The 19,476-nt window shown below is 40.5% G+C and overlaps 1 protein-coding gene across 1 annotated transcript in view; it reads right to left on the minus strand.

Moving 5' to 3' along the window:
• CLIP1 (CAP-Gly domain containing linker protein 1) overlaps positions 1-19,476 on the minus strand; it is a 49,540-nt gene that overhangs the window by 25,489 nt on the left and 4,575 nt on the right. The window contains 7 exon segments of the mRNA XM_062504093.1: positions 809-913; positions 4,285-4,317; positions 5,336-5,396; positions 5,927-6,030; positions 6,387-6,584; positions 9,412-9,628; positions 10,625-10,749. Coding sequence (XP_062360077.1) covers positions 809-913; positions 4,285-4,317; positions 5,336-5,396; positions 5,927-6,030; positions 6,387-6,584; positions 9,412-9,628; positions 10,625-10,749 — 843 coding nt within the window.

Here is a 19,476-nt window from a genome sequence, read left to right on the forward strand (position 1 = left end):
CAGTTTTTGTTACAGCAAAGCCCCCAGAATTAATTCTAATTAGGAAGTTACTGCTTTGACCTCCTGGAAAAGATACTACTAACCCACAGTTGCTCTTTAAAAGTAGTTATTATACATTAAACTGTTGGTTTTATATTCATCCTGGCTTTATTCACCCCACCTGACCTTCAAGAAAATCCCCATGTGTGAACATGAATACATGTGTGTGTATATATATATATATATATATTTCTTTTAAAAATTGACATCTGCTAAATTTCTGATTTGGTGCCAAGTATGTCAGGAATATTCTGACAGGAAGCAGTATTACTAATTACTGGGATAGTCATTAAAAGATTATAACACTGGTGGGGAAAAAGAGCTAAGAAGCCACTGCAAACCATGATTTAGCAAAGCAAGTAGTGCAGCAGCTACTGAAGAGCTCAGAAACCAAGCCCCAAATACTCAGTTTGTGTTAAAAGAACTGGCATGTTCAATCTTAGGGTTTTTGGGTTTAATGAACTCTGCTAATTTTTAAAATGAGCTACTGAATGTTCCTTTCTGTCAATTCATCCTGCCACTTTTGGATCCAAGGATTACTTTTGCAGTGTGAAGACATCTTACCTGAGTTCTTCAACGAGTCACACGTCCAGGCACACATACACACCCCACGGAAGCTCAAAATTAATCTAATTTTTTTACAGTGTTCCAGCTTTGGCTACAGCAGGAGCAAGGACCTGGTCCAGCACTTGTCACCCCCGGCATTGTGCCATCAGAAATCTTCCACAACACAGATCAGGCTCGTTATTCAAACAGGGAAAACCATTACCCTAGTGTCTTCTAACTCCCTCTGGAGTTTGTCAGCTTTGGTCTTTTCAAAGAGCAGGCTCTGTTCAAGCTCCTTAATGCGGGCATGCTCCAGTTTGGTCTGCGTCTGTTAGTGGAGAGGGAGAGGAAGAGAACACAACGGTGCCACCATCACATGCCAGCACAAGAGGAGGAGCCACATGCAGGCCGTGCTGCCAGAGCCTTCTAACAGGTGAGCAGAGAGGATGCAAGGGGGGGAAATGTACAGGGAAAAAATTTATGGATGAGGAGGATGGGCTGAAGGTGTGAAAAAATGAAATCAAGTGTGTAAAATAAATAAATGAATAGCCAACTGAGGAATGTGAACAAAAAAAGTTTCATGCAGCTGAGTAGAAGTTATTTATCAGTACATGAAGTTTTGAGCACAAATTAGAATAGTTATGTCAAAAATATATATTTGTGCATATGTATCTCTTTCTGTTCTAAAAGGATGGTAAGTCCTTCTCCTTGTCATCCCTTTAATGTGATCCCTTTAAAATCCCTTTGGCTGATTTTATATAAAAAAAGGCCAACTTATTAACAAGAGGATAAAAATTTTCCACTGCAGCTCATGTGACAAATCAAAACTTTAACCTTCTTTTTTTGATAGTAGCTGTCTCTAAGTCTCAGCCATAAAAATGCTTCTGGCCAAGATCTGGGAACATGAAGGTTCCCCTGTCACTACGGTTTGAATTATCTGAACAGAAACAGAAAGGCAATGGTTGTCTGTAAATTCAAAACCTTCCTCTTTTTTCCTCTCTTCTCCTCTTTCAGGAAGGAAGCAAGCAACAAGATTCCTCAAAACCAGATAAAAAAGTGCATCAGCCTGGTTGCTCTACAGTTACTGATGTCTAAGTATATTGAAGAATATATGGAAGTAAGAAAAAAGTAAGATCTGTGGAATTCTAACATGTTCCTAAAGAGAAGCAGGACACAGATGAACCCAAATGAGCAGGTACCTCCTGCCTTTTGCTCACAAAGAGAATTTTTAGCAAGAACACAGAATATTTGATATACTGGCTTGATATCCAGGTACTCCCTGGGGCCTGCAAGAGAACCTGAAATTTGGGAGATGCAGGGAAAGTCCAGCAGGTAATTCAAACCTGACCTGCACCTCTGAAGTAGAGAAGTGAAAAAAATGAAAGAGAAGTACAAAGATGGGGATGATCTTCTTGTCTGCTCCTCCAAACACAGAATTCCTTCTGGCAGCAGCAAGTTCTTCCTTCCCAAAAGCATCCAGACATCCAAGGGGGTAAATTTTTTAAACAGCTGCACAAGTGTTATTATGGAGTTCCTTGGTCCACAAACACTTAGAAGTTGTTCCTTAAGATTTGTTGATGTTTTAATTCCGTAGCAGGTGCTTCTCTCCCAATGGAAGATCTTCAGGGTGTAACAGGCAAAAATGCTCCACAAGAACAGCAATTATTCTTTTTTCCTGCTCAGAGCCTTTGAAAATGGAATTAAGTATTTGAAGGGAAATCATATTTAATGAGTGGCTACAATTCAGTTTTCTCTCTGACACATTAGTTTTGATCCACAACCAAATTGTAGATAAGGCTGAAAAACAATCTGCTTTAAAAGCTGGAAATTCAAACCTTACTTGCTCTAATTCACCAAGGAGATCTACTAAAACCCAAGAAATCCCAAACCTCATGCCTGCAGAATTTCCCTGGGTGCCTATGGAATATGCAACCTTAGGGGTTTTTTTTATGCTACATAAAACCCAAACTCTTTGATTATTAATTTTATAGACAATGTTTTATAGCTCCAAAGATTAGACAGACCATCACTGATTACTGGGATTTTAAAAAATCCTATCTCTTATATACTACAAAGGCAAGTAAGTTAAAATCCTACCGAAATGGAAATAAAAAAGATTAAAAGAGAATACTCCAGAGATCTTTGCTTGACACCTTTTTCCCCATTTAGAGCATGAGAGATTATCCTTTAATCAAATCTGATTTCCAAGGGACAGATTCCAGATTCCCTGAGGTAAAAATCACTGCAAGATTTTGAACTGCTCAAATTTCTCTCCTGATGATGTAGAGAAATTATTTCTGATTTATGGTTCTCTTTGAGGACACCCAGAACACAGTGAACTGAGAAGAGAGAGTACCCCATAAAGAAGAAAATAATTTGATTGCAAATCTTAACTTGGATGGAAAAGAAAAGCAGGAAAGAAAAAAACCAGACAACAAAGCCAAAGGAATAATCTTCCCCTTCTCCAAAGCTTCACAATTAGGGAAGTGATGTGGAAATGGGATTCTTCCTCTGCCTTAAACCTCCAAGAATCACACCCAGAGCTGGACATCAGCCTTTCCCAGCACCTGTGTGTGTGCTGGCTATTCTTTCACTACAGAATAAACCTCCCTGTGATATTCTCCATCAAACTGGGAAACTGTGCTGAGGCCATAAATCCTGACAATCAGTTCCAGGATGGGACAAGACACCCTCCAGTCTCCTCATGCTGGGACAGAATCACAGGTCACCACTGGGACCAGTGAGTGTCAGCCTGGAAACTCTCCTCTGGAGAGTGAAGATGTCCATTTTTAATGGAAAAATCAGAACAGGGAAGTCAGGAGAAAAGATGGGATCAAAGAAGGAGTGCACAAAACAAGAGAAAGGAAGGGCACATGCAGATTTATTTCAAACAAAGTTTGATAGGGAGACTGGAGGAGACCCAGATCCCTGAGGGATCTCTGCAAAGGGAACCCCCAAGGATGCACAGCAGGATCCAGTTCTAGTCCTGAGAACTTCCTGTCTTGGCTGGGGATGCAGCAGAGGAGGCAGACTGGGATAAATTTACCTTTAAAATTCCACACATATTTTGAGTTGGGGAAGCAAGAGTTCCTTAAACATCTTGCAAGGCCATTTCTGTTACCAAGTAACACATTTTTCCTACATAATCTGAAGAGGATCTACATGAAGATACAGCAAAATCAGACAGCTTTGCACAGTGATTGTTCAGATGTTCTTAATCATCTCTCCCCTTAGCATTTCATACAGAAAAAAGGAAACAAATATGGGGAGATGAAGAACAGACAGATTAGTTCCCTCAGAAAAATTGTCATCTATTGAACAGCAGCAGGATCTCATAGGAGAGCAGGCAGGATTTTATGAAGAAAACAGGTAAAATCCTGTATTTAAATGAAGGCCACTTCAGGATGTTGGTCAGTCATGCTCTACAAGTCCTGGACTCCTCAGTGAGTTACAAAGGTGTTGACCCTAAAGAATTTTAATGCCACGCTGGCCCTGTCTGCAGTTAATGGGCATTACCACGTTTAGTCATTACACACATTCTTTCCAAGAAATGTTGTAATTGCTCTGGAAGCAACATGCACACAAATACCAGAGTCAAAGTCTCAATAACAGATTATGCAGTTAGTGAATCAGTAGAAGCATTTTCTGCACACAATCTGTTAACAAGGGATGTCTCTGCACACTGAAGTGCCCTCTTACATTTTCTGGGTCTTCCGAAATCTGCCTCTTTTGCTATCAGTAAAATTAAAAAAAACAAACAAACAGAAATGTTTCACCTACAAACTCAGCACTACCATTCCAACACAAACAACAGGAGACATTTCATCAGCTTGAATTCAGTTAAAACCCCCAAGTTAAGCAGCTTGACAAAACAGAGTCTTTTAGGATGGTTTGCCATGACTGTTGATTGAATTAACAGAAAATAATAAAAAAATATATTTCCATGGAATAAACAATAAAAGGAGCATTCTATGAGGAGTTTAGAGAGGTATCTTAAAATGAATGGAAGACTAAAATAAAAGAAATGTTATATGAAATGAGTATTTTTCATAAGGCTAGCACTTCAATCACAAATGTTTTACAACAACACAGTTACCTAAGTTTGTACCAGAAGTTCTAATGTATTTCTGATTAGACAACAGAGTAGAGCAACTAAAAGTACCTTGCTTATTAATTGAAATTTTGGGATGAAAATTGGCAGTGCTCAAATACCTGAGAGCAATCCTTCCCTAAATACTTTCTATTCTGATTGTGCAATAACACACTGTGCCCAATGTTACAATTATATAAACAATAGATTAAAAGTTGCATTAATTGCTATTTAGATTTTATGTACAAATTCTCAGGACAAAACACTCTCCATTAATCAACCTTCCCCAAGGGAAGCACAAGAATTACTCAAGAAACTCTTCAAACAGGACAACCCTCAATATTAATTTTCAAAGGTATAAATATTAACTTGCAATTTCGTAACTTCAAAACTATTTTTTTCTTAGTGATTACTTTTAACAGCAAAAGGTAGAATTTTCTATGAATTAATTTAATTTCTGTAAACTACAGCTGTTCTACAGCACAGCCTTTGCTGATGAATTTGGGGTGCAGTCCTGCAATTTTGGGACAGTTGGTTTACTAAAGGACTGCAGAAATGGGTATCATTTTCATGTGGTTGGACCAGGATTGCATCTTTTAATGTTTCCTGCCTTTCTGTGCCCTCCTGGATATCCTGTTTACAAAGCTGGAGATATTTTACCTCTAGGTCTCCTTTGGTAATGGATTCTTCTTCCACTCGGAACTGCAGGTCTTCAACTTTCCTGTGGGGACAACTCATTAAAATTCAGGTAATTTTGGAAGAAAATGCTTTCAAGCTCACTTTTCACTGGAAGTCAGAATGACAGTGACAACATCCCCATTGTTCCAGCAAACTGCCAGGAACATTAAGGAGAAATCTCTCACAGGAAGCACCAGAGTGAGGAAGAACTGCTGTCCTTAAAACACTACCAGTGCCAAAGCATGGCATCACTACTCCTACAGCTCTGAACAGGGTATTTTGTATTTAAACCCTTTAAATTCTCATTGATTCTCTCAATTTTCACCCTTCTGCATGATCTGAGGTGACCTAAATCAGCAGTTTGATCTCACATTCTATATATTCTACCATTCATATATGGAAACAGCCAGAAATTCAGGACACATCCAAAATGTCCACAGGCCTTTAATATGTCACAGTTGCATCGAAACTCCAGCACTGAGAAACATGTCTGCAGTCAGGATGGACAGCAAGATGCACAAGGGGAGCACAAGGAGAACATTAATTACATTAATGAGCACAGTTTGGAGTTACCTTTTCTCTTCCTCAAGCTGATTGAGGAGCTCCACTTTCTCCCTGTCAGCTGCCTCCACCATAGCTCGGAGCTGGTCCATTTTTGCCTCCATCTCCAGCACGTGCTAATAAGGAAGAGGAACAAAAGCAAAAATTTACTGAGCTGGGAAATACAGGAATTTTTTCCAACTTGTCTATCTGTACCTCAATCTGTACAATTTGGTGAAGTGATGGGCCAAGTGACAGGAATGTTATCAAATATGGACACCATCAAAGACTGCAGTGAAGTTCAACAAAAACAAGTTCAGTTTGGTAGATCTGATATCTCATCAAGCCAAAGATCCCACAAGGGAGATCTTACAGATATGGATTACTTTACTTCTAGCACACCACCACTTGCTGCCAGCCCTTTTGAATAAGAAAAGCCCATTGTGGAGGTTAAGTTTATTGTGCTAACTCTGTTTCAGAAGAACTCTCTTACCCGGTCGTGCCCATCTCGAACCAGAGCCAATTCCTGCTCTATCTCCCCAACGTGACTCGTTGCTTTTGCAACTTCTGCCCTCTCCAGGTCCCTTTCTGCCAGGAGCTGCTCAATGTGCTGCTGCTTCTCCTTCAGGGCCTCCTGGAGGGCTGTGGTGCCCGAAATTTTTCTTGCATACCGGGAAGAGGTTTCTGTCAACTTCACAAAATAAATGCGTTAAAAAAATCATTCTGCACCAAGAGAAAGAAAACAGGGATATCTCCAGACTCCACAAACACATGGTTAGTAAAGCAAATGCTTTCTGTGACCTAATGCACCTTCTCCTTTTACACTTAAATGACTTCATTTTCCAGAATTTAACGGTAGCCAACACATGTGGTCAGAGCCCTGTAAGGAGCAGCAGCCAGAGGAAGAGGCAGGAGGGATGAAGTGAAAATAAAAGGCCTCAGTTGAAGGTGTAGACTCACACAAAGGCTGGCTCAGGATGTTTCTAAGTTGTTTTTTTTTTTTTTTGCATTAAAAAATGAAAGGCAGCTTTCTAGCAAGCCAAAAACATTGTGTCTCTAGTTACCAGGTCATTATCTTGGGTCACCAGCAACAGTCCAACACTTCTACAGGCTCCATGAAAAGCTTTGGGAACTCCCACCAGCATCTGGCACCTCTGCCATGGCAAAACCAGCCAGGATGAAGAGCATTTACCTTGACCTAATGCCACCTTTACAGCTAAAACTTTGTGAAGAACAACAACTGGTATCTGACTAAGATATATGTTTATATTACTTGGAATTAAATTACTTCTGGAAAAAACTATCTGAAATATTAAGCTTCAAGAATGCAGATTAAAATTAATCAGGAGAATTGTAGCTAAAATGAAACCAGGTTTTCCTTGACCTTGCATCATCTCTGCCCCACTGGATGGAATCAGTACCAGGGAAAATTCAGTATGGCCCTACCAGCTACACCCTCAGGAGTTCCTGAGCTAGCAGGGACAGTAAATAATTTAAAATTAAGAAATGAGCAATAGTTGTGAAAACAGCAAAAACGGAACAAAAAAAAAATTCCAGTGCTGTTCATAAAATCTGACTTTAACAGCTGAGAAATTTGCCCAAGTATTAAATAAAAATGACAGCTCAGTTAATCTTTTCTAAAAACCCAAATCACAAAGACTTGCTGCTGTATCCTTTAGCTCTGTCCAACCACCCAACACCAGGAGCATGATCCTTCCAGAGATGAAAACACTGAATAGCTGCCCCAGCTCCTTCCAGCCTGCACACTCTGCAATCCTCTGCAAGTGACTGGAAAGGCACCAGACAGAATAAACCACCTTCATTCACTCTGTTTAACTGGTTGATTCAGACCCTCCCAGTTTCCAGGAGAAATCCCATTCCAGAGTGCATTGCTTTCTACAGTTTTAGGTCTTCAAATCACCCTTCACTCCCAACTGCAAAACAAATCCAAAACTCTTCAGAGAAACATCAGCTTCCTTCAGACACAGAAATGAACACCAATTGTATCTTGAATCACAGAATCACCTACTCTGACAGCTGTTTTCATTACACAGGAAAAAGAAAATAGAAACAGCCCTGAACAACTGAGCAGTCAATGCAAGAGTCCAGAAATTCCCAGAAAAGTTTTAGTTTTCCTAGAAACTGAAGGATGAAAAGTCTGCTGGGTCAAAACTGATTACAGGAAATCTCGTTTCCCCAGCAGCTTAACTTTTAAAGAATAAGTCTCAGAATTATTTGGACAGTCGTGTTTACTTGGATGGCCACCAAATGTTCACGCTGCCTGAGAAAAAGAGTTGGAAGAAAGCTGGAATTTTAATTCCAGAAATAATGGATGGATTACAGCAGCTTTGTATTTTATGGTCTAAATCATGCAAAATCCCCGGGACACAACAAAATAAACAAACACATTTTAGACATCCACAAGGTGTAACTTGGGGGATCACAGCACGTGGAATAAAGCATTTGGCTTGAAGTGTTAGTGCTGTGATCCCAAACTAGAGGGCACTCTGCAGCTGCAAGTGCAACTTCCAGAATGGATTAAGTAATGAAGTCCCACTGTTGGAGCCAAATAAAAATCCTTTTTGTGGTCAGGTATTAACCCTGGTGCCCTGACCAACTGCTGACCTCTGTTAATCTGCTTCAGTCCTGCTGGACCAGGGTAAGTCACCTCTCTGGGCACCTGCTGGTCAGTGGGACAGTGGGACAGGGAACCTGCTCCACATCACTGGGAGTCACTTCTTCCTAATTAGATCTATCTATGGACTGTGGTTTAAAAAAAAAAGAATTAAAAAAAAGGGGAAAAAAATGGGGTGACTGCGGAAAAATCCAATTATTTCTGTGTTTTCAATTGCCATAAAAGAGACTTCTCAAAATTCAGCCTTCCCAGATTTCCGTTTTACTGCTGCAACCCAAGATTAGGACATTTATGTAACAGAGCAACTTCAAAAGAATCCATAGTAAGTGTATTAGGTGGAATTAGTACTGTGTTAGATTTCACCTGAGCCACTGCACTTGGCAACACTCAGCCTTAATGAATTCACAGGATTAAAACCAAACCTAAAAGAAAAGAAAGAGGCTTCTCGTCAGCAGAGACTTGGAAATTGCTCCCGCTGCATTTCTCAGCTGACTCATCTTCGAACAACGAAGAGGAAATTTGCAACATTTTAGCCAACGTGAAGCTTCCTGCTTAAATAAAACGAGTGTGATCTCTGGAAGCTTCAGTGCAGGCCAGATCCTCAGAAAATGAATTAAATGGAGACTGCAGCCAGAGAAACTTGCATGTGTCCTAAGCCCCTTTCTTACTGCAATCACTCTGTTAGCCTGAATTAAATATTCAAACATCCAGCTGCTCTCCAGGGCTAGCTAAGATTTCCTTCCTTCGTGCATGCTTTGAATGAAGAAGATCACCGTGAAACAGCGCTCTGCCCACGATCTGCTCCAGGCTCGGCTCCGCCAGCCGAGCTCGGGCGGGGTGGAGCTGCCGAGGGGAAGCATGCGAAGGAAAAAAAGCAGCTTACGAGTCCTGTGCGGCTGGGCTTGCTGCTTACGGAGGAGGCCACGGAGCTCAGCGAGCTCAGGGAGGAGGCGCTGGGGCTGCGCTTCAGGGCCGTGGGCGTGGGCAGCACCTTGCGAACAGCGGGCTTGGCTTTGGCCGGGGTGGTGGAGGGGAAGCCGATCTTGGTCACCTTGTGCACCGGGGCGAACAGGCCGTACTTGGGCTGGCACTGGAAATACCTTCCAAGGGAAAAGCAAGCACAGTGAACTTCTTCTCACGTGCACGGGTTCATGGAGAATTCTAGACCGGGAGTACACAAGTGTGAAAGGACAGGGAGCTCATCCACGTTGGACTGCAATTCCGTTTTAACACCAGATTTGGAAAAGGGGATTTGAGAGGCTGGAACAGTATGATCATATCTTCAGATCGTATCAGCATGATCAGACTGCAGAAATTCGGAGTTAACACTACAGCTCTAGTGCCTAAAAAATTCCATTCAGTTTTATAGCTGTTCCCTTCATCACGTTCCTCTGAGCTGCCAACAGATGTGATGGCTGAGAGTTAAAAATAGAAATCAGATTTTAATTAAATCAAGTAGTTTTATATTTTATTACATACATACCATTTATGCATATTTGATGATCCAGAACATATACCTTTGGTTAAATACAGACAAAAGCCACCTATAATTTTAAGCTGTGATCACCTATGTTAAGGTGAGACAATCCTTGTAAAACCTCTTTTTAATGAGGTAAAAGGTTATTCCTTATGGCAAATGAGAATGAAAGGTATATGTGATGTGAATTAATGTCTTCTGACTGTGACTTACTGGAGGAAGCTACACTGCTCCCAGTCTCTGCTAGGAGAAAACTGTTGGAACAGGAGCTGGAAGCTCCTAAGGGAAGATTTCCCTTAAGTACAACTACTGGATATCCAGATTTTCTTAACTGAGCATTCCTTCCAAGCTCAGAAACAGGCATTCAAAAGAAGGAAATTGTTGTTTTCCATTACCAGTCTATGAATAAAACTCACATGGGAGGAGAGATCAGCTCATCCCACGAATGTGAGAGAAGTGTTGGCATTAGAGAATTCAAACCATTGCACACCAACCCTCTCCACAAGACAGGTTTAGAGCCTCCCTCCCCCCACAATTGAAAATTTCATGAAGATATAAAAACCCAAAAGAGAGAACACAGAGAAAAATCTCATAAAGTAAAATGTGGGGACGGACTGACCTCGTGCCAGCAACAGCTCCATCGTTCTTCCCCAGGGGTTCATCCAGCTCTACTCCACACCATTCTCCTTTTGCAAAGTCAGTTTCTCCCAAAAAACGCACGACTCCAGCTTTAGTTCCTCCAACCTAAAGCAATAAGACACACACCTGCATTTAATGCATTTCCAAAATAAAACACCAAATTCAGTGAAGAAGATTTTGGCATAATTATGTTCACAAAGCACAGGAATAACATAAGCAGTTCTTATTTCAAGCTACGTATTTTTTTTGTCTGTGAGATTGTTTTAATGTTGAACAAATACTGATCTTCACAACCAAAAATATATTTAAAAAGACACAGTATAACCAATGTTCTGAATGCAATAGATTTGTGCTAGAGTTTCACATAAATTTCTGCCAGCAGATAAGGATGCCTAAGGTCTGTTTATTTCTTATTCTAATTCTGTGAGGAAAAATAAAGGAAATGAAGTGAGAAAAAAATCCTGTCGTATTTTCTCTAAGGAATAATTCAGATAAAACTACACAGTACAGACCTCTTGTATTTAAAAGAACTGATATAAAACATGATACAGAGCACTTGGCAAAACTGTAGATACAACCAGCTATTTGAATCCCTGGGAGGGAAGAATCATTTTATCTTTTCTTCACTTCCAAGAATAAAAAAATCCAACCTAAACACTCCTAAATGAAAGCCTAGAAAGCAGTGGCTTTCAAACTTACAATATTAAATATTTACAGCCATTCCAATTATTTGCAATGTCTGTGAGCTACAGCTTTTCCTAACGCCCAGGGGATGGAAGAATTAAATTAAGTGAAGAAGGAAAAGGTGTTGTGTGGCTGACACTTGCCAGGAAGAGCCACAGGATTCCTGCAGTTCAGGAAGACAATATGTTGTGCCCTAGATTTGTGCAAATCTGTTCAGCCTGCATCCTGCATTGTGAAAACAGGGACATAGAGATGGAAACCTCTTCAAGAGATTCACAGAATTCCATATGGAAAATGCACCAATGGCTTGAAAATGTCCACTTGTGTTTTCCAGCACAACCAGGAATATTGTGAGGCCTTGGCAGAGAGCTTGAATGAAACCTCCTATTAAAGACTGTAATTCTCCTTTTTATAAACTAAAAAGTAAATTAGCACTTCATATATTTTTTTACAGCAGATATTCTATTTCTTGGGGGAACTTCCCAGGATTATTAGAATGCTGTAAATTTAGGTGCATGATCACAGCACATGAGAGAATTCACACCATTCCAGCTGGAAAGAGCTCAGTCACCAGGTCACCTGTGAGGAATCAAGGACTTTATATGTCCACAAAATCCCAAGTCAGTGCCAGGAGCTGCCTCTCACATTTGTGCTCCAGCTTCTAGCCCCAGTGGCAAGATAAGGCTTCAGCTGATAAGGAAAAATAATCCAAATCCACACAAACCTCAGAAAAACAGGAGGAATAATGAACCTGTTTTGATATTATTTAAGTTAGAAAGGTGGCAGAGACATCTCTTAAGGTGGCAGCCCCTTTTCTGCCATTAGAAGCAATTCTGGAACAACTGCAGGTCACCTTCAGATCCTGCTTTAAGTGGCACTGTAGCAAATTATTACTCTCCATGGAATAAAAACACACAAAGTTTACAGTTATCATGACTCAGCCTAATATAGTAACTCATAGAACCTTTGGTGCTCTTGGCAGAGAACACACAAACAAGCACTAGGACTGGCTTAGAAAAAAAGAATTGGAACCATCCAAAGAGTTACAGAGAATCCAGATCTCTGGCCCAGTGGTGAGGAGGGAATATACAACACTGATAAAGTAATCCCTGGCAAGAACTACCCCTTAAACTATGAGATATGTTATTCACCCTCAGACATTGGCTACTTTTTCTAGAGGGTACATCTCTTAAGTACAAACATAAAAGTAAGTTTTAACTGCACTATCAGTCCATACTAAGTTGCAAGTTCTACTCCTTTATTCTTTTTCTAGCAAGTTGGTTAAGGTTTTTTGTCCTTTTAAGGTTTGTCTTGTTTTGTTTGGCAATTTTTATTCACAAATAAACCTGGAACCTATCTTTAGGTGAAAAGACTGGTTAGTTCTGGTTAGAAGCTGTTTCCCCATTCAACGTTATTGTGTTTTCTACCTGAAAAAAAGAGAGTTAAACTAAAAGAAGCTCTATAAACCCATTTAAGAAATTAGACAGGAAAATTAGAACAATGGCCTGGATAGGGAGCATCCCTTCAAAGACAATACTCAGGTTTGGGGTTACACAGAGAAATTCCTCAAGTTCCTTTTCCAGAACCCTTGAGCCAGGCAATGGAATTTTTTTCCTGTTTCGTGGCGCGTGTTAGCGCCCATGGTGATTTTTTTAAACAACCCCAAATTAATTACCTAAACACAGTCACCCACCACCTTTCCATAGGAAGGTGAGAGGGGTAAGTGAGGTAAGAGGTGTCTGAAGCACCGTGGTGGAACAGGATAACTCCATGCAAGGATTTCCAAGGACAGGAAAACCTGCTGCAATCTGTTCCCTCCAACTCACACTGCATATCAACCTCTAGAGAAGTAATGCTGGCTCCAGGATAACACAGATTAAACTCGGGTGCACAATGAACATTCTTCCTTTGCTGTTTCATATCTCGGCCCTGCTCATCTTCCACGTTTACGTAAAAAATGGGAAGAGATGATTTTGGAGAGACCATATTTAAAGCACAACCTGGGAGAGACAGCCTGGAGGAATGTGGCAGTGCCCAGAGCCCCCTGGAGCTGCTCCAGCCCCTGCAGTGCCCTGACCCACGGCCTGGGGGGAGCCAGCAAATGCAGCAATTCCTATCCCAGAGCAGATGGGGCTGCTCCACACGAGATTCCCGGGAGAGGCAGTGAAGTGACTGTCTTGTAACCATGGTACCTGGGTTATTTTAAACAGGACTCAAGGGAGAACGCCAAAGAATTTTTGGTTTTTGCCAAACCCGGTCCAGCTTCTTTGAATAAGCAGCTACTACATTTCTCCCTCTGCACATTCTGTGTGTCCTTACAAGAGCAGGAACTGGAGCACCCTGTGGCTGTAACATGCTCAGAGAACCAGTGATGGGCTGTATGGGCACTTTTGCTCAGTTTTAAGCAGAAGTTTTCTAAATTTCAGCTTTAAAGACAGTTCAGCCCTCCTTTGTAAAGTCTGAGACTACTGAAAGCATCCAATCATTCACAGACATCTCTCCCAAAAAGTGTATTTATCTCCAGCTGCAATTTGTGACAACACCTGCCTTGAGAAGAAAATAATGATTCCCTTGGTAGTACAGTGTAAGGTGCTGCTGTACAAGACAGTGTGGTAAAGGCTTTTCATGATGGAAGCTGCTGTACACACACAGACTTAATAGTGCCATAAATGGGAAAAAATATCCTGAGATGATTAAACTCAACTTCCAACCAATATGAAAAAAGAACTGTACTTACAGCATCTGTTATAGAAAAATCATTATTTTTTTAATTGTGAGAATTACAGCAAGAAAAGGTAAAAAACCCAACCCCAAACCACAATACTAGCTGCATTTGCCAGCAGATCTACTTCCCAGTACTGCATGAAGGACTGAAATAAAAACCATCAGTTTCTAAAAGGAACAGGGGAAACAAATATTAAAAGGTTTCTGAAAGTTCTATGAAAAACTAGAGCACAACTACCACAAAGACAGTTTTCCATGACCTTCTTTCATGCTAAGGCAGGTCACTAAATAATGGATAGAGAAAAGAACTGCCAGACCTCTTCTCAGTCAGTTCCCACACTCAATAGAATCAAGCTGTAAAACACAAAGCTGTAATACTCCAGAGAATCTAGGTTAGACTACAGGTCACGGTGAGGTGAGGAATTTTGTTTGGAACTCACTAGAGTTATGTCAAACACATGCAAAAAGAGATTAAATTCTATTTATCCAGTTATACATTTATTTATTTATTTATTTATTTATTACATTAATTTGCTGCCAGGTAAAGTGAAATAGCAAAATGGGTTTGGAAACCTGAAGTGCTTAAAAACCTCCTGGTGAAAGGGCAGGGGGATGAACATCAGACCTTGTGAGAACCTTTGTGGAGCCACACTTCCAAAGATAAGGAGAAGCAGGAAACAAATAAACCATTGTAATCCATAGAGGTTAAAGAGAAATGGTGCAAAAAATGAGAGTGTGATTTGAGCAGCGCTGGTGGAAAAGAGGACAGGCAGGGTCTGAACGCTGTCAGTGTAACAATATAATTTATTCAAAGCTGCCCAGAGGAGGTAAAAGGTGAAAAAACAACAGCTCTGTGTCCCCTTCTGCCTGAGCACCAGCTTGGGGTGACTCCTGACAGCATCACTTGGATATTTCTGCATTTTCAGGACAATTCAGCACCACAGTGCAGCACTTGGAAAAGCAAAACCCATCCAGGCACACAGAGCCTTTGAAACACCTGGGATCCACTAATCAGGTTCTAATCAGAATCATCCTCCTCTTGTTTCCCCAAATTTAGCAGAACTGGTTCTAGCTGGCAAGAGAAATTGTGTTTAATTGATTTGTTCACCCCTTCAAGGCCAGAGGGGACAAAGTGCTCATCTCCTCTGGTTCTCACAGAACAGGTCTTTACATTTCACCCACTTCCATCTGTAATTAACCCTGTAACTGTACTGAGCTCATTTCTGTTGGGATTTTTTTGGAGCAGAGCTGATGCTGCCACTGACAGGCTGTTTTCATACTTAATCACTCCATTGTTCAAACATATTTAAATTTCAAATAAACCAAATTTGTCTGTGGCCTCTGGCCACTGGCTCTCATACGCTTTGTTCTGGAAGATTACAGAGCTCTGCAGCATCCACCATGCAGGTAGCACACAGGTTTTATGCAAGACACCTCAATTTTTCCCTTTCATTAACATTAGCAGCTTAAGGTCTTAAAATCCTTTATTGCAAGATACTTTCTCTTGCTTGAGTCATCTTCTAGCTGAATTCCTGCTGAATTCCAATGGCATTTTCAAATAACTATGGATGTAAATATACAGAGTTTTTAAATCAGTCGATGAAGTCAAGTGCTAATTCTGAAGCTAGACTGTTAGATAGTATTCAGGATTTTAAAATAATAATAACAATAATAATAATAATAATCCCACCACATAACTCCATAATGGCATCCTCTCCATTAAATCCAGAGTTTTAAGGAAGGAAGCAAGTGTTTGCCAAGATGCCATATTTTAGTTTGTCAGCATTTGCTTCTCTGTCAGTTTTTGCCTTTTTTGCTGAGATCAGACAGATATGAGGTGTTTGCTTTACTTCCTTTTAAAAATACCTATACAACATCCAACACTGGATCAAGCAGAACTGGAACAGTGCTAGAACACCTCCCAGAGTTTAAACTGACCTCCATAATTCATGTTTTTCAACCCAGCAATTCTGGGAGTAGCAGGATTAATGATGGCAGTTTTTCTGTGGCTTTGGATATTATGTGTGAGTGACTTCACTATCTAAAAATGCAAGAGTGACTTCTGCTGTTTCCACTGATGGGAACAGGATTCAGACAAGCCTTGATCATGTGGATTTTGTGATGTGCAAAGTTCTGTGAAGGCAAATTGCAGCTTTTCCAGAACTGGTGGGCAGAGTCTCCACCTTCTACTGGGCTGTTTCCATGGAACTTGGAAGAATTTGCTTTGAAACCTCTCCACTTCTACCCAATTTGGTTGCAGTTGACTTGAAAGTTCAAAACCAAGGCCGAAGTGGGCAAAAAACCTCATGTGCAATAAGATACACACTGTGCTACCACACAATCCTTCACTTCCAGAGAAAACAGTTTAGTAACTAAAACTGACATGTTATTGAGGTTCAATTCATTCATCCAACTCAAAGGAAACAAACCAAAAAAAAAATCCCTAACAGCTATTCCATACTACAAAAGCCACATGTGAATTCATCACCACCACAAAAAACAAAGAAACAAACAAACAAACAAAACTAAAATAAGTCAGTAAACTGTTCTTTCTCCCATCCTGTGTTGAAATTACTGAGGACAACGTGTTCCTGGATATTCCCCCTTGGGAAGGGAGAGGGGAAGGGAGCCAGGGAATCCACACACCAAAAAGCAATTAACTACTACCAAAGCATGTGGGGAGTCACCAGTCCCTGCCATTACAGCCCAGGAACTCACAGGCAATTAGAAGTTAAATAAGGAGTTGCCAAAACAGAGTGACTCAAACAGGACTCCTGCCTTGCTCTAAGATAAATTTAACACCTTACTTGTGAGCAGATAGGTAATGCCATGGCCTGAAAAATGCTTCAAAGTAACATTAAAAGAAAGCAGAGGTTTGCACAGGGAAAAACACCCAGATGATGAATTGAAGGCAAAGCCTTTGGATATCCCTTATCCCTCAGGAGTCCATGCTGTAGCAGCCACTTAGCAAACTAATCTACATCATACATTACAATATCCAAAATACTGTGCCTAAGTAGACATACATAAATATAAGAACTACTTTCATCCTCGACTTAACATGACAAAGCCATGAAAATATCTCACAGTCACCTCAGCTCAAGGATAAAGCAGAAGTGTGACTGAGCAGTTAAAACTGTCACATTTGATGGAGGAGGCTCGAGAGAAGAGCCCCAGGAGAGCACAAACCACTCACATGTTCCCAACTTCCAAATTTTTCTTCCTTTTCCATCCTTGCATGCATTGTGCCAGATATTTTTGCACTGTTTTACCTGTAACACCACCAATGAGTATTTGTTTTTATAACAGTTAAATACAATCACAGACTTTTAAACAGACTAAGCTCAGAAGTGTGCGTTTCAAAAAGTTGCAAAATCTTTTCTTTTGAAAGAAAAAGAAAAACCTTAAAACACCACAATGACAATGCTAAAGGCAGAAACTCCTCTCCACACGTGAAGTTTCTCTTCAGAGCCCTGGAATGTAATCAGTTGACAGCCCTACATCATGTTTACTTGCAGATAGGTTACATGGGTGGAAACAAATCTGACAATAATCTCCTATCAGCCCCTGCCTGTTCCAGCACCAAAGACCTTGGGAAGAAACATGAAAGCACAGAGTAACTTACAGCCAGCTCTGTAAAACAGGAAATAAAGAGAAATGAGATGTCACTCCTGCACAGGAAGAACTTGGCAAAAAGGCCACATCAGCACATGCCTGTAAATTGAATTTGCATCTTTTTGTGAACATATGGACAGAGTTCCAGCTTTACAGCTCAGCCCCAGAAGCAGCAGATTTGGCAGACTGTGATGAAGCTGTAACTGGTTAAATGAATGAAAGCACTTTAATCCCTTGAGAAGGCTAAGGCCCCTTAGGTTGATAAGATTTTTATTTATTTATTTAAAATACAGCATCTGGCCCCTTCAGGGAAAAGCCAGCAACGCTGTCAAAGCTGCTACAACTTTTGGTATGGGCAACAGTTGTCACATAAAGCAGATTCCTCTCTCTTATTAACAAGTTGGCTTTGTTTTGGTTGGGTAGTTCAGGGGGGGTTGTTTGTTTGTTTTTAAAATCAACTTTGCATGGGCTCTTAAGAAATCCTAAGTGTGCAGCACCAGGGCAAACAGGTTCTCTGGCCACAACTCAAACAGGAAACCCAAAGTGGCTGAGCCTGAAAGTAATTTGTTTTCTCAGTTGGTTTTCTGTTGTTCTTTCCCCATCTGAGAACAGCACTTCCACTGGCAGTTCTTGCACAGGAATTCTTATTCAGAGCAGATTCAAATGCTGAAGCTGGAGCCTGATTTTCAGCAGAAAAATCAACTGCAGTTCTGGCACTATGTCGTTAACCCTGGAAAGGCTGGATGAGGGCAGTTGGAGAAAGTGCAGATTTCCACATCATTTTTCCTGTGTTACAGAATCTCCAAATACAAGATGAGGCTGTCCAGAGTTAATGTTCTGACTGTTAAATCACATCCAGATTCCAGAACATACATCATATGCTAGGAATGGAAATTATGCCCAACACAGAGCAGTTTGAATTACTCTTTGCATTAATAACTCTTCTTTGGCTTAGCCCTATTTTTATTCAGTAAAAGATCAGTGTACCAAACAAAAAGCTGAATAGTGAATTACACATAATAAACCATAATTCTTTGAGATATCTAACTTATCTACCTATATTTTCAACATTTCCAAATGCTATCACGAGGTATTGTTGGTTTCTTGTTAGTGAAAGGAAAACTGAACACAAGCTTGCTGAATATGGCTCAGATACACTGCGATTTGAGGGAGACAGATTTATTATCAGAGAGTCCCAAGACAGCAGAGGACAGGGCACTGTTTCAATTAATCATCTTTGAGGAGTAAACTACAGAAATCTAAAGGTCCTTTTCCACTAGATCATCCATTTAGGGCTGTAATACTTCAGTGAATACTTGTGTATTCACTCACTTTGATTTGCTTTGACTCCTCTGCAATCTCAAGAAAGAGAACTTCTAAGACAACAGGACAATGGGAATTTTCCCACAATTATTATATTTCCCTTAAGGGCATTGATGTCTACCATGACTTATTTTTCTGATGTTTACAACTCAATTTAATGGCCTGGAAATGTCTTCTTCAAATTGAGGGGAAAAACCAGGAAAGGTTATAGCTGATTGTTGTGTTTTTCTGCAGGCACCCACAGCTGACATATCCAATACCTTGAAGCACTGTCTGTTTTGATGTCAGTGTCTTTTTTAATATCCAAGGTCTTTTGGGAAAAGAGGTTTTTCTGCCCCCTGAAAAAGCAAGGCTGCTTGTTTTGCCTCTTTTTATCTTTGTATCTATAGTAGTGTTCAGCACAACCTCACATGAGATGCTCTGAGCAAGCCTGGTTTTGAGAATACACAGGTGAGCACCTCACAGCTCTGCTTGGTTTTTGCAGTA

Source organism: Cinclus cinclus, chromosome 17, assembly GCF_963662255.1.
Source record: "Cinclus cinclus chromosome 17, bCinCin1.1, whole genome shotgun sequence".
NCBI classification, from domain to species: Eukaryota; Metazoa; Chordata; class Aves; order Passeriformes; family Cinclidae; genus Cinclus; species Cinclus cinclus.